The following is a 13,411-nucleotide window of genomic DNA, read 5'->3' as shown; positions in this document are numbered from 1 at the left end:
GCAGAGCCTTGAAACTCACAGAAGTAGGTCCTGCTTCTCTCCCCTCACTCCCACGATGCAGGGAGCCTGTAGCCAGCAGCTCTCCCTGAAAATAAAAAAACTAACAAAGTCTTTCAGAGAAACTCAGTAGAGCTCCCCTAGTGTGTGTCCATTCACTTCTGGGCACAAAGTCTAACTGAGGTCTGGAGGAGGGGCATAGAGGGAGGAGCCAGTTCACACCCAGTATTAAGTCTTTATAGTGTGCCCAAGCTCCTGCGGATCTGTCTATACCCCATGGTCCTTTTGGAGTCCCCAGTATCCTCTAGGACGTATGAGAAATACTTGTTATTATTATTAGTAATAATCACACATTCTGCGGTGCAGAACATAAACATGTAAAACATTTCTTACACAGAGAATGAAATATGAGTATTCTCCTGGGTGACCGCACTCGTGTAAAAGTTCTGTCTTACTATAACTCCCTATCCTTACACTCAGACCTATATCATGAGTTCACTCCTGTGTGACTTTTCTGATGTTTAGTAAGTTGTGAATTGCATGTAAAGCATTTCCCGCATTCAGAGCAAGAATACGGTCTCTCTCCGGTGTGACGTCTCTGATGTATAACAAGTTCTGCATTACTTTTAAACCCTTTCCCACATTCTGAGCAAGAATACGGTCTCTCTCCTGTGTGACGTCTCTGATGTATAACAAGTTCTGCATTACTTTTAAACCCTTTCCCACATTCCGAGCAAGAATACGGTCTCTCTCCGGTGTGACGTCTCTGATGTCTAACAAGTTCTGATTTACTTCTAAACCCTTTCCCACATTCCGAGCAAGAATACGGTCTCTCATCTGTGTGACTTCTCTGATGTATAACAAGTTCTGCTTTACTTCTAAACCCTTTCCCACATTCCGAGCAAGAATACGGTCTCTCATCTGTGTGACGTCTCTGATGTATAACAAGTACTGCATTACTTCTAAACCATTTCCCACATTCTGAGCAAGAATACGGTCTCTCTCCGGTGTGACGTCTCTGATGTATAACAAGTTCTGCATTACTTTTAAACCCTTTCCCACATTCCGAGCAAGAATACGGTCTCTCTCCTGTGTGACGTCTCTGATGTATAACAAGTTCTGATTTAATTGAAAAACCTCTCTCACATTCAGAGCAGGAATATGGGTATGCTCCTGTGTGAATCATCTGATGTCTAACAAGTAGAGACTTTACTTCAAACCCTTTCCCACATTCTGAGCAAGAAAACGGTCTCTCACCTGTATGAAATCTCTGATGCCTAACAAGCTCTGGAAAACTTCTATACCCTTCCCCACATTCTGAGCAGGAATATGGTCTCTCTCCGGTGTGAAGTCTCTGATGTACAACAAGTTGAGAATTACGTATAAAGCATTTCCCACATTCCGAGCAAGAATACGGTCTCTCTCCGGTGTGAAGACTCTGATGTCTAACAAGATGTGGATGGCGTGTAAAACATTTCCCACACTCAGAGCAGGAATGTGGTCTCTGCCCCGTGTGACTTTTCTGATGTCGAACAAGAGCTGATTTAAGTGTAAAACATTTCCCACACTCAGAGCAGGAAAATGGTTTCTCTCCGGTGTGACTTCTCTGATGTACAACAAGTTGAGAATTACGTATAAAGCATTTCCCACATTCAGAGCAAGAATACGGTCTCTCTCCGGTGTGAAGACTCTGATGTCTAACAAGATGTGGATGGCGTGTAAAACATTTCTCACATTCAGAGCAGGAATATGGCCTCTCACCTGTGTGACTTCTCTGATGTCTAACAAGTTCTGATTTACATGTAAAACATTTCCCACATTCCGAGCAAGAAAACGGTCTCTTAGCTGTATGAATTCTCTGATGTCTAACAAGTTCTGAATTATATCTAAACCCTTTCCCGCATTCCGAGCAAGAAAATGGTCTCTCACCTGTGTGACTTCTCTGATGTATAACAAGTTTTGATTTACATGTAAAACATTTCCCACATTCCGAGCAAGAAAACGGTCTCTTAGCTGTATGAATTCTCTGATGTTTAACAAGATCTGAATTAAGAGTAAAACATTTTTCACATCCAGAGCAAGACGCATTTGTAATGCAGTTGCTTTTAATATGAGTAGATATAGTCTGTGTATGATCTGCGGCTGTATACATGTCAGTGTGTGTGAGGTCTCCATCACATGAGACTGATTCCTCCTTTATATCAGTAGATGGATCTTTAGAGGAATCTGTGGGTAAAAATATAGGTTAGTCATTAAATGTAATTGTCCAAGTCACTCCATGTGCTAATAACTATATGGGGCCTGATTCTGAGTCAGACTTTGCCGCAGTCATGTCAGCAACTTGCAAATGCTAATGCCAGCACAAAGCTCTTTGCTGGTGTACAGCCGTACATCTGAATCTGTGAGGTCTGAGATGCCCATCAAAATGTGCAGCAGCCCTACACTAGGTGCAGATTCTCCATCTGAGCAGGGTTGGCTGGTTTAAACCAAATGTTTTTTTTTTTTTTACATATTGTGGATTGTTTGTTTTTTCATGCCGTGACTTCTTAAAAAAAAGCCTATTATAAGGGAATCCCCCTGGTATTTTTCCACTTTCTAGTTTCTTGGTTCTTCATGTGAGTGAGCTGAACCAATGCAGTAAATACACACACACACACACACATACACACCAGAGAAATAGGGAAGATGGGAGGGTGAACCAGATCAGAGCGGTACTAAATCTACTTAGCATCAGCTAAGACTCCACAAACTCCTCCCCAACAATCCTAAAGGACAGGAGAAACCCACAATTAATATTCTTATTTTCATTTTTCATCTAGATCTGTACTTTGTATGTTTTAATATATTTAGTCTAGCTACATATATTTAGATGTAATAGGACTAATAAGCAGTAAAAAATGGTTTTAGTGAAAGAAGAAACATTGGGGCTAATTCAGAGTTGATCGCAGCAGCAAATTTGTTAGCAGTTGGGCAAAACCATGTGCACTGCAGGGGGGCAGATATAACGTGCAGAGAGAGTTAGATTTGGGTGGTGTGTGTTGTAACTGAAATCTAAATTGCAGTGTAAAAATAAAGCAGCCAGTATTTACCCTGCACAGAAACAAAATAACCCACCCAAATCTAACTCTCTCTGCACGTTACATCTGCCCCACCTGCACTGCACGTGTTTTTTCCCAACTGCTTAAAAATTTGCTCCTGCGATCAAATCATACATACATACATGAATTACCCCCATTAATCATACCAAAGCCTAATATCTTGAGATTGTTAGAAAGCATTAAAACATGGTTGATCAAGGATTCTAATACATAGCAATGTTTCACAGTATTAATATAATAAGCAGGATTCCATTTGTCTTCATCAAAACATTAAAGCTGGCCACACACAGTACGATGTGTACCAATGATGCGATTGAGGGTCCTAGGGGCCGACGTATCGGGCAGTACCCACACACGGGGTGATCCGGTGCACAACCACCCACTCTGCCGGTCCCCACGCACAGCGCTGCATGGGATTGTCAGCCACATTTGTGATCATTTGAACATGGAGTAAGACCAGGCGAAGCGACGGATAATCCCACGGGAGCGTGCAATGAATGATATCATGCCCACACATGGAACAATATAGCCGTTTTATCATTCCAATGCGTCGGATCCTCAGCTATATCGTGCAGTGTGTGGGGGTCTTAATGCAAAAAACCCTCCAAAAACCGGTTTAAAGTAAAAAAAAATGTTTCTTCTCAACCCTGCATCGAGTATGGCCTCATTCAGTGGAACATCTCTGTACGCAACCACCTTTAGCAACACTCCTATAAAATGCTACCTCATGCGTGCGTCTTTTTATTCACCGCCCACCTCGCATTACAGGTCATGTTTTCCATACCACCTAGCAGGTGCACAGGTGTAATCATTACTCACACCCATTTTAAAAGATCCAAGGGTGGAGCTAATTACTTCACTTGTGATTCTGTGAGGAGACCTGGGAAGCGGTAACTGTTAGTAGCTCTCGAGGACTGGAGTTGGCTACCCCTGCTCTATATCCTAATGGTAATGGTTGGATACCTACATTTCATTTTATTATGCTCTAACTCTTAAACCTGGTTATTGCCTTAATCCGCTAATTGTTTGTGAACCCTTCAGAATTTTCTAAATTTCTGCTGAAATTTGGGCTAAAACTACCTCAGATTTTCACACAAGTTCTAAAACTAGATAAAGAGAACCAAATCAAACAAATGAGACAAAAAAAAGAGACGTACTCATTTTTTAATTAAGGAAAATGATCCATTATCACGTATCTGTGAGTAGCATAAGTATGTGAACCTTTGCTTTCAGTATCTGGTATGACCCCCTTGTGCAGTAATAACTGCATCTAAATGTTTCCAGTAATTGTTGCTTAGTCCTGATCATCAGCTTGGAGGAATTTTACCCCATTCCTTTACAAAACAGCTTCAACCCTGTTATGTTGATGGGTTTCCTCCCATGAACTGCTCATTTCAGGTCCATCCCCAACATTTCAATTGGATTAAGGTCAGGACCTCGACTTGGCCAATCCAAAACTTTACATTTATTCTTCTTTAACCCTTCATTGGTCAAATGACTTGTGTACTTGCTGTTTGACCCACGTTCTCCTGAGATACAGCTCATGGACCTTTAGAATATTCTGGTATAATTCAAAATTCATTGTCACATCAATGATGGCAAGTGATCCTGGGTCAGATGCAGCAAAACAGGCCCAAACCATGATACCACCACCACCACCACCACCACCGTGTTTATGAGGTGTTTATGCTGGAATGCAGACTCATCTGTCCACAAAACATTGTTCCAGTAGCCTTCTGGATTGTCCAGGTGATCTTTAACAAATTGCAGATGGGCAGCAATGTTTCTTTTTGGAGAGCAGCGGTTTTCTGTTTCCAATCCTGCCATGCACACAGAATTGTTACGTGAACTCATTAACATAAGCTAATGTGAGAAAGGCCTTCAGTTGCTTAGAGGTTACCATAGGTTCCTTTGTGACCTTGCAAACTTTTAGATGCCTTGCTCTTGGCGTGATCTTTGTTTGTCGACCACTCTTGGGGAGGGTAATAATGGTCTGGAATTTCCTCCATTTGTATACAATCTGTCTGTTGATTGGTGGAGTCCAAACTCTTTATAGATGGATTTGTGACCTTTTCCTGCCTGATGAGCATCAACAACTCTTCTTCTGAGGTCCTCAGAAATCTCCTTTGTTCATGGCATGATAGACTTCCACAAACATGTTGTGAACATCAGACTTTCATAGATCCCTGTTCTTTTAAAAAGACAGGTTGTCCACTCACACCTGATAGTCATCCCATAGATTGGAAATACCTTACTCTAATTTCACCTTCAAAATATCTGCTATGCCTAAAGGTTCACATACTTCTACCACTTACAGATATGCGATATTTGATCATTACTTCAGTGATGCAAGCTCCATCACCCTCCACATGGCGCGGCAAACTCCCGCTGGCTTGCCCGGGTACTTGTGGTGGGAACGTTCACGGCACAAGGCACTTCCGTGAGATGCTTCCCAGGATAGCTGCTATCATGCTGAGGCTTCTAATACTATGCTGGAGGAAGAGCGATGCAGATGCACACTCCTAGCACTAAGAACACACTGATAGTAAAAATAAGAATTTACCCACCGGTAATTCTATTTCTCGTAGTCCGTAGTGGATGCTGGGGACTCCGTAAGGACCATGGGGAATAGACGGGCTCCGCAGGAGACTGGGCACTCTTTAAAGAAAGATTAGGTACTATCTGGTGTGCACTGGCTCCTCCCTCTATGCCCCTCCTCCAGACCTCAGTTAAGGAAACTGTGCCCGGAAGAGCTGACACAACAAGGAAAGGATTTTTAGGAATCTAGGGTAAGACTCATACCAGCCACACCAATCACACCGTACAACTCGTGATAACCATACCCAGTTTACAGTATGAACAGCAACTTTGAGTATCACTCAACGGATAACTCATAACAATAACCCCTTAATAAGCAATAACTATATACACGTATTGCAGAAAGTCCGCACTTGGGACGGGCGCCCAGCATCCACTACGGACTACGAGAAATAGAATTACCGGTGAGTAAATTCTTATTTTCTCTAACGTCCTAGTGGATGCTGGAGACTCCGTAAGGACCATGGGGATTATACCAAAGCTCCCAAACGGGCGGGAGAGTGCGGATGACTCTGCAGCACCGAATGAGCAAACTCAAGGTCCTCCTCAGCCAGGGTATTAAACCTGTAGAACTTTTAGGCCCTACACACTGGCCGATATTTTGAAAGATATGAACGATCTCGTTCATAAATGAACGAGATCTCGTTCATATCTTTCAGTGTGGAGACTGAAGCGATGAACGATGCGCGTCCCCGCGCTCGTTCATCGCTGGTCTCCCGTCGGCTGTGCATGCAGGCCAATATGGACGATCTCGTCCATATTTGCCTGCACTTCAATGCAGCCGGGTGACGGGGGGAGTGAAGAAACTTCACTCCCCCCGTCACTGCCCCCCCGCCGCCGGGTTGCTCGTCGGCCGTATCGGCCGTCGGGCACCTCGGCGGAACATCGCCAAATGAGTAGGGCCCATTAGCAAAAGTGTTTGAACCCGACAAAGTAGCAGCTCGGCAAAGATGTAACGCCGAGACCCCTCGGGCAGCCGCCCAAGAAGAGCCCACCTTCCTTGTGGAATGGGCTTTCACTGATTTTGGATGCGGCAATCCTGCCGCAGAATGAGCCTGCTGAATCGTATTACAGATTCGGTGAGCAATAGTTTGCTTTGAAGCAGGTGCACCCAGCTTGTTGGATGCATACAGGATGAACAGCGAGTCAGTCTTCCTGACTCCAGCCGTTCTGGTAACATACATCTTCAAAGCCCGGACTACGTCTAGCAACCTGGAGTCCTCCAAGTCACGAGTAGCCGCCGGCACCACAATAGGTTGGTTCAAATGAAAAGATGACACCACCTTTGGCAGAAATTGCGGACGAGTCTGTAATTCTGCCCTGTCCATATGGAAAACCAAATAGGGGCTTTTACACGACAAAGCCGCAATTCTGACACACGCCTAGCATAAGCTAAGGCCAGCAGCATGACTACCTTACAAGTAAGATACTTTAGCTCCACTGTCTTTAGTGGCTCAAACCAGTGGAATTTCAGGAAATCCAATACCACGTTTAGATCCCAAGGTGCCACCGGTGGCACAAACGGTGGTTGAATATGCAACACTCCTTTTACAAACGTCTGAACCTCAGGCAGTGAAGCAAGTTCTTTTTGAACGAAAATGGATAGGGCCGAAATCTGGACCTTGATGGACCCTAATTTCAGGCCCATACTCACTGAAGGAAATGTAGGAAACACCCCAGCTGGAAATCCTCAGTAGGGGCCTTCCTAGCCTCACACCAAGCAACATATTTTCGCCATATCCGGTGATAATGTTTTGCTGTCACATCCTTCCTAGCCTTTATCAGCGTAGGAATAACTTCATCCGGAATGCATTTTTCTGCTAGGATCCGCCGTTCAACCGCCATACCGTCAAACGCAGCCGTGGTAAGTCTTGGAACAGACAGGGCCCCTGCAGCAACAGGTCCTGTCTGAGAGGTAGCGGCCATGGATCCTCTGTAAGCATTTCTTGTAGCTCCGGGTACCAAGTCCTTCTTGGCCAATCCGGAACAATGAGTATTGCCCTCACTCCTCTTTTTCTTACGATTCTCAACACCTTGGGTATGAGAGGAAGAGGAGGAAAGACATAGACTGACTGGAACACCCATGGTGTTACTAGTGCGTCCACAGCTATCGCCTGAGGATCCCTCGATCTGGCGCAATACCTTTTTAGTTTTTTGTTGAGACGTGACGCCATCATGTCTACCTGTGGCAGTTCCCATCGATCTACAATCTGCGTGAAGACTTCTTGATGAAGTCCCCACTCTCCCGGGTGTAGGTCGTGTCTGCTGAGGAAGTCTGCTTCCCAGTTGTCCACTCCCGGAATGAACACTGCTGCCAGTGCTTGCACGTGACTCTCTGCCCAACGAAGAATTCTGGCGGCCTCTGCCATTGCCACCCTGCTTCTTGTGCCGCCCTGGCGGTTTACATGGGTGTGTCAGGAACCACAGTTCACGCACTGCTCGCACACGCCACTTACCGGTACGCTGGTGTATTCTGTGCCGCAGATCAGCCACTGGTGCTTTCAGTAGTTACTAGCATGATTTCCACTGACTCTGGCAGAGTCACATGATCCAGTCACATGATCCAGAGTCACATGATCCAGGTATCCAGGTAATTACTTCCTGGTTCTGTGCATGCTGCTGCTGCTGCCGGCAGCAACCAATCAGCATCCTTCTGGGGGGATATAAGCAGGCTTCCCAGAGTCCTCATTGCCTTAAACAACTTGTCAATTCTCCTGCAAGTTCTTCAGCATCGCTCTCAAGGCTCCAAGCTTGCTCCAGAGATCCGTTTACCTGTGTCCTGCTGTACCTGCCTTTCCTGGTTACTTACTTGCTGCCAGAGACTTTCACTATCTCCATCTCAGTGTGTTACCAGTCTGCGGTGCTCAGCCCAGGATTCCTCTCACAGGCTCCGGATATCCTCAGCTACCCAAGCACGCCAGAGTTCATCATCTCAGCGAAGACCATATCTGTCAGGGGCTGGTCTGATTATGTTCCCGGTAATGACCTGGGTGAGCCAGTGGAGGGCGCAGGGAGGCAGAAGTTAGGTGGCTTGAGAGATGGACAAGTCATATGCTGGAGCACTCCGGAAGTTTACACAGTGAGCACAGAGAATTGGCCAGACCTAAAGCAGAGGCGCGGAGTCTAACTCGCCAGGGGTTTTCGCCAGTGAACCACCGCCAGGGGATATGGTCTTCGCTGCGCCTGATGGGCAGGTCGCGGCCCTCTGCTCAGGTTCCTCTGTGGAGGCTGTGAGACACTCGGGTATACAGGGATGCTTAATACCGGATTATACTGAAGTGCTTATACATCGATGGTGAGTCCGATGGTGACATGAAAAGGTAAGTAAATCGGAGATGGTGAACTCTGGCGTGCTTGGGTAGCTGAGGATATCCGGAGCCTGTGAGGGGAATCCTGGGCTGAGCACCGCAGACTGGTAACACACTGAGATGGAGATAGTGAAAGTCTCTGGCAGCAAGTAAGTAACCAGGAAAGGCAGGTACAGCAGGACACAGGTAAACGGATCTCTGGAGCAAGCTTGGAGCCTTGAGAGCGATGCTGAAGAACTTGCAGGAGAATTGACAAGTTGTTCAAGGCAATGAGGACTCTGGGAAGCCTGCTTATATCCCCCCAGAAGGATGCTGATTGGTTGCTGCTGGCAGCAGCAGCAGCATGCACAGAACCAGGAAGTAATTACCTGGATCATGTGACTCTGGATCATGTGACTCTGGATCATGTGACTGGATCATGTGACTCTGCCAGAGTCAGTGGAAATCATGCTAGTAACTACTGAAAGCACCAGTGGCTGATCTGCAGCACAGAATACACCAGCGTACCAGTAAGTGGCGTGTGCGAGCAGTGCGTGAACTGTGGTTCCTGACAGGGTGACTGCAGTGATGTTGTCTGACTGAATCAGCACTGGTTGGTTTTGAAGCAAAGGCTCTGCCTGACTCAGGGCGTTGGATATTGATGTGCACACAAGTCTCCTGACTTGAACACAGCCCTTGGAAGTTTCTTCCCTGAGTGACTGCTCCCCAACCTCGGAGGCTTGCATCCGTGGTCACCAGGACCCAGTACTGAATCCCGAACCTGCGACCCTCGAGCAGGTGGGCACTTTGCAGCCACCACAGAAGAGACACCCTGGCCCTGGGGGACAGGGTGATCAGCCGATGCATCTGAAGATGCGATCCGGACCACTTGTCCAGCAGATCCCACTGAAAGATTCTCGCATGGAACCTGCCGAAGGGGATGGCTTCGTAAGACGCCACCATCTTTCCCAGTACTCGCGTGCAGTGATGCAACGATACCTGTTTCAGTTTCAGGAGTCCTCTGACCAGAGTCACGAGCTCCTGAGCCACCACCTTCTTCTGGTCTGTGTCCAGAATCATGCCCAGGAAGGGCAGACGCGTCGTAAGAATCAGCTGCGACTTTGGAATGTTCAGAATCCAGCCGTGCTGCCGTAACACCTCATGCGAGTGTGCCACGTTGAGCAGCAACTGTTCCCTGGATCTCGCCTTTATGAGGAGATCGTCCAAGTATGGGATAATTGTAACTCCTTGCTTCCGAAGGAGCACCATCATCTCCGCCATCACTTTGGTAAATATTCTCGGTGCCGTGGACAGACCAAACGGCAGCGTCTGGAATTGGTAATGACAGTCCTGTACCACAAACCTGAGGTACTCCTGATGAGGAGGATAAATGGGGACATGCAAGTAAGCGTCCTAAATGTCCAGAGACCCAATAAAATCCACCTCTTCCAGGCTTGCAATAACCGCTCTGAGCGATTCCATTTTGAACTTGAATTTCCTCAGATAAACGTTCAGGGACTTCAAGTTTAAAATGGGTCTGACCGAACCATCCGGTTTCGGTACTACAAACATGGTGGAGTAGTAGCCCCTTCCCTGTTGAAGAAGGGGAACCTTTACCACCACCTGCTGGAGATATAGTTTGTGAATTGCCGCCAGCACTACCTCCCTCTCCAGTTTGTATCCCTGCGACACGACCTGTATCGCCCAAGGATCCACCCGTAAACAAACCCACTGGTGGCTGAAATTTTTGAGACGCGCCTCCACCGCTCCTGGCTCCGCCTGTGGAGCCCCAGCGTCATGCGGTAGACTTAGCGGACGCTGGGGAGGACTTTTGGTCCTGGGAACTAGCTGCATGATGCAGCTTTTTTCCTCTACCCCTGCCTCTGGCAAGAAAAGATGCACCCCTGACCTTCTTGCTCTTTTGAGGACGAAAGGACTGCATCCGATAATATGGGACTTTCTTAGGCTGTGAGGAAACATACGGCAACAATTTTGACTTCCCATCCGTAGCTGTGGAAACCAGGTCCGAGAGACCGTCCCCAAACAATTCCTCACCCTTATATGGCAAAACCTCCATATGTTTTTCAGAATCAGCATCCCCTGTCCATTGCCGAGTCCATAAGACCCTCCTGGCAGCAATGGACATTGCGTTTACTCTAGAGCTCAGTAAGCAAATGTCCCTCTGGGCATCCCGCATATATAGGACGGCGTCCTTGATATGCCCCAGGGTTAGTAAAATAGTGTCCCTATCCAAGGTATCTATCTCCTCCGACAGAGTATCTGTCCATGCTGCCACAGCGCTACACATCCAGGCCGAAGCAATGGCTGGCCTCAGGAGAGTACCAGAATGTGTATTCACAGACTTCAGGATAGCTTCCTGCTTTCTATCTGCAGGATCCTTTAGGGCGGCCGTATCCTGTGACGGCAGGGCCACCTTCTTAGACAAGCGTGTCAACGCCTTGTCTACCCTAGGGGAGGATTCCCAGCGTAACCTGTCCGTTGGCGGGAAAGGATACGCCATCAGTAATCTCTTGGAAATTATTACCTTCCTTTCGGGGGACCCCCACGCTTTTTCACATAATTCATTTAATTCATGTGACGGGGGAAAGTCACTTCTTGCTTTTTCTCCCCAAACATATGAATCCTCTTGTCAGGGACAGGGATTTCCTCAGAAATGTTCAATACATCTTTCATCGCTATAATCATGTAGCGGATGGCTTTAGTCATTTTAGGTTGTAACTTAGCCTCATCGTCGTCGACACTGGATTCAGACTCCGTGTCGACTAATTGGGATAGTGGACGCTTGTGAGACCCTGACGGCCTCTGAGCTGTGGGATCAGACACTGGGTGAGACCCTGACTGTCCCAAGGCCTCAGCTTTGTCTAGCCTTTTATGCAAGGAGTTTACATTATCATTTAACACCTTCCACATATCCATCCAATCAGGTGTCGGCGCCGTCGGCGGCGACACCACATCCATCTGCACTTGCTCCGCCTCCACGTATCCTTCCTTATCAAACATGTCGACACTGACGTACCGACACAACGCACACACACAGGGAATGCTCTGACTGAGGACAGGACCCCACAAGGCTTTTGGGGAGACAGAGAGAGAGTATGCCAGCACACACCACAGCGCTATATAACCCAGGAGTTACACTAAGCTCAGTGTTTACCCAGTAGCTGCTGTCTGTAACAGTTTTGCGCCTAAATTTATGTGCCCCCCCCCTCTCTTTTCACCCTTTGTGCACCAGTATACTGCAGGGGAGAGCCTGGGGAGCTTCTTTCCAGCGGAGCTGTAATGAGAAATGGCGCTGGTGTGCTGAGGAAGAAGGCCCCGCCCCCTCAGTGGCGGGCTTCTGTCCCGCTTCTGTGTGAAAAAAATGGCTGTGTTTTTTACATATATACAGTCCCTGACTGTATATATGTATTCTTATGCCAAAAGGAACTCAAAGTGCTGCCCAGGGCACCCAACCCCCCCCCCCCCCCCCCCCAGCGCCCTGGACTCTACAGTGATCGGAGTGTGAAGGTGTGCTGGGAGCAATGGCGCACAGCTGCGGTGCTGTGCGCTACCTTAAATGAAGACAGGAGTCTTCTTACCGCCGATTTCGCCGTCTTCTACCTTCTGTTCTTCTGGCTCTGCGAGGGGGACGGCGGCGCGGCTCCGGGAACGGACGATCGAGGTTAGGTACCTGTGTTCGATCCCTCTGGAGCTAATGGTGTCCAGTAGCCCAAGAAGCGCAACCTAGCTGCATATAGGTAGGTTTGCTTCTCTCCCCTCAGTCCCACGTAGCAGTGAGTCTGTTGCCAGCAGAAGCTCACTGAAAATAAAAAACCTAACAAATACTTTCTTTTTCTAGCAGGCTCAGGAGAGCCCACTAGGAGCACCCAGCTCTGACCGGGCACAGATTCTAACTGAGGTCTGGAGGAGTGGCATAGAGGGAGGAGCCAGTGCACACCAGATAGTACCTAATCTTTCTTTAAAGAGTGCCCAGTCTCCTGCGGAGCCCGTCTATTCCCCATGGTCCTTACGGAGTCCCCAGCATCCACTAGGACGTTAGAGAAAATCATTTAAATAAACCCTCACAATTAACATGGAGCATGATTGAAGTTCTTAGCACACATTAGTGTAAATATGCCGGCCCATGTACCGTGACCAGGTGTTAGGGACATTCATCACATTGGTCCCTAACATTTCTAATACTACTACTATTACTTGACCTGTGGCCCCTCCCCTGGCACCACCTCAAGTAGATTTCTACACCCTTGGGCTGTTTCACTCCTTCCTCTTTCTTCAGAGGAGCCTGGGCAGCCATCAGCAGCAGGTCTCCAGGATGCAGGACAAGCCTCTCTGTAAAAACGCCTGAACAGGGCTGTTTTTATATATACTTAAGTATCCTACCTGTCTCATGAGGCAGTGCTAGTGAAGAGA

General features: G+C 47.4%; 1 protein-coding gene across 2 annotated transcripts in view; it reads right to left on the bottom strand.

Annotated features, from left to right (window-relative positions):
- Nucleotides 1–290: 290 nt before the first annotated feature.
- Nucleotides 291–13,411, bottom strand: part of LOC134983601 (zinc finger protein 271-like) — a 123,962-nt gene continuing 110,841 nt past the window's right edge. For both annotated transcript variants that reach the window (XM_063949268.1, XM_063949267.1), the window contains one exon: nucleotides 291–2,223. In XM_063949268.1, the coding sequence (XP_063805338.1) occupies nucleotides 485–2,223 (1,739 nt within the window). In that variant the 3' untranslated portion in view covers nucleotides 291–484. The remainder of the gene's footprint in view (nucleotides 2,224–13,411) is intronic.

The sequence above is a fragment of the Pseudophryne corroboree genome (genome assembly GCF_028390025.1).
Source record: "Pseudophryne corroboree isolate aPseCor3 chromosome 3 unlocalized genomic scaffold, aPseCor3.hap2 SUPER_3_unloc_2, whole genome shotgun sequence".
Classification (NCBI taxonomy): domain Eukaryota; kingdom Metazoa; phylum Chordata; class Amphibia; order Anura; family Myobatrachidae; genus Pseudophryne; species Pseudophryne corroboree.
Note: the sequence above shows the minus strand (reverse complement) of the source record. Positions and strands in the feature narration are given on the sequence as shown.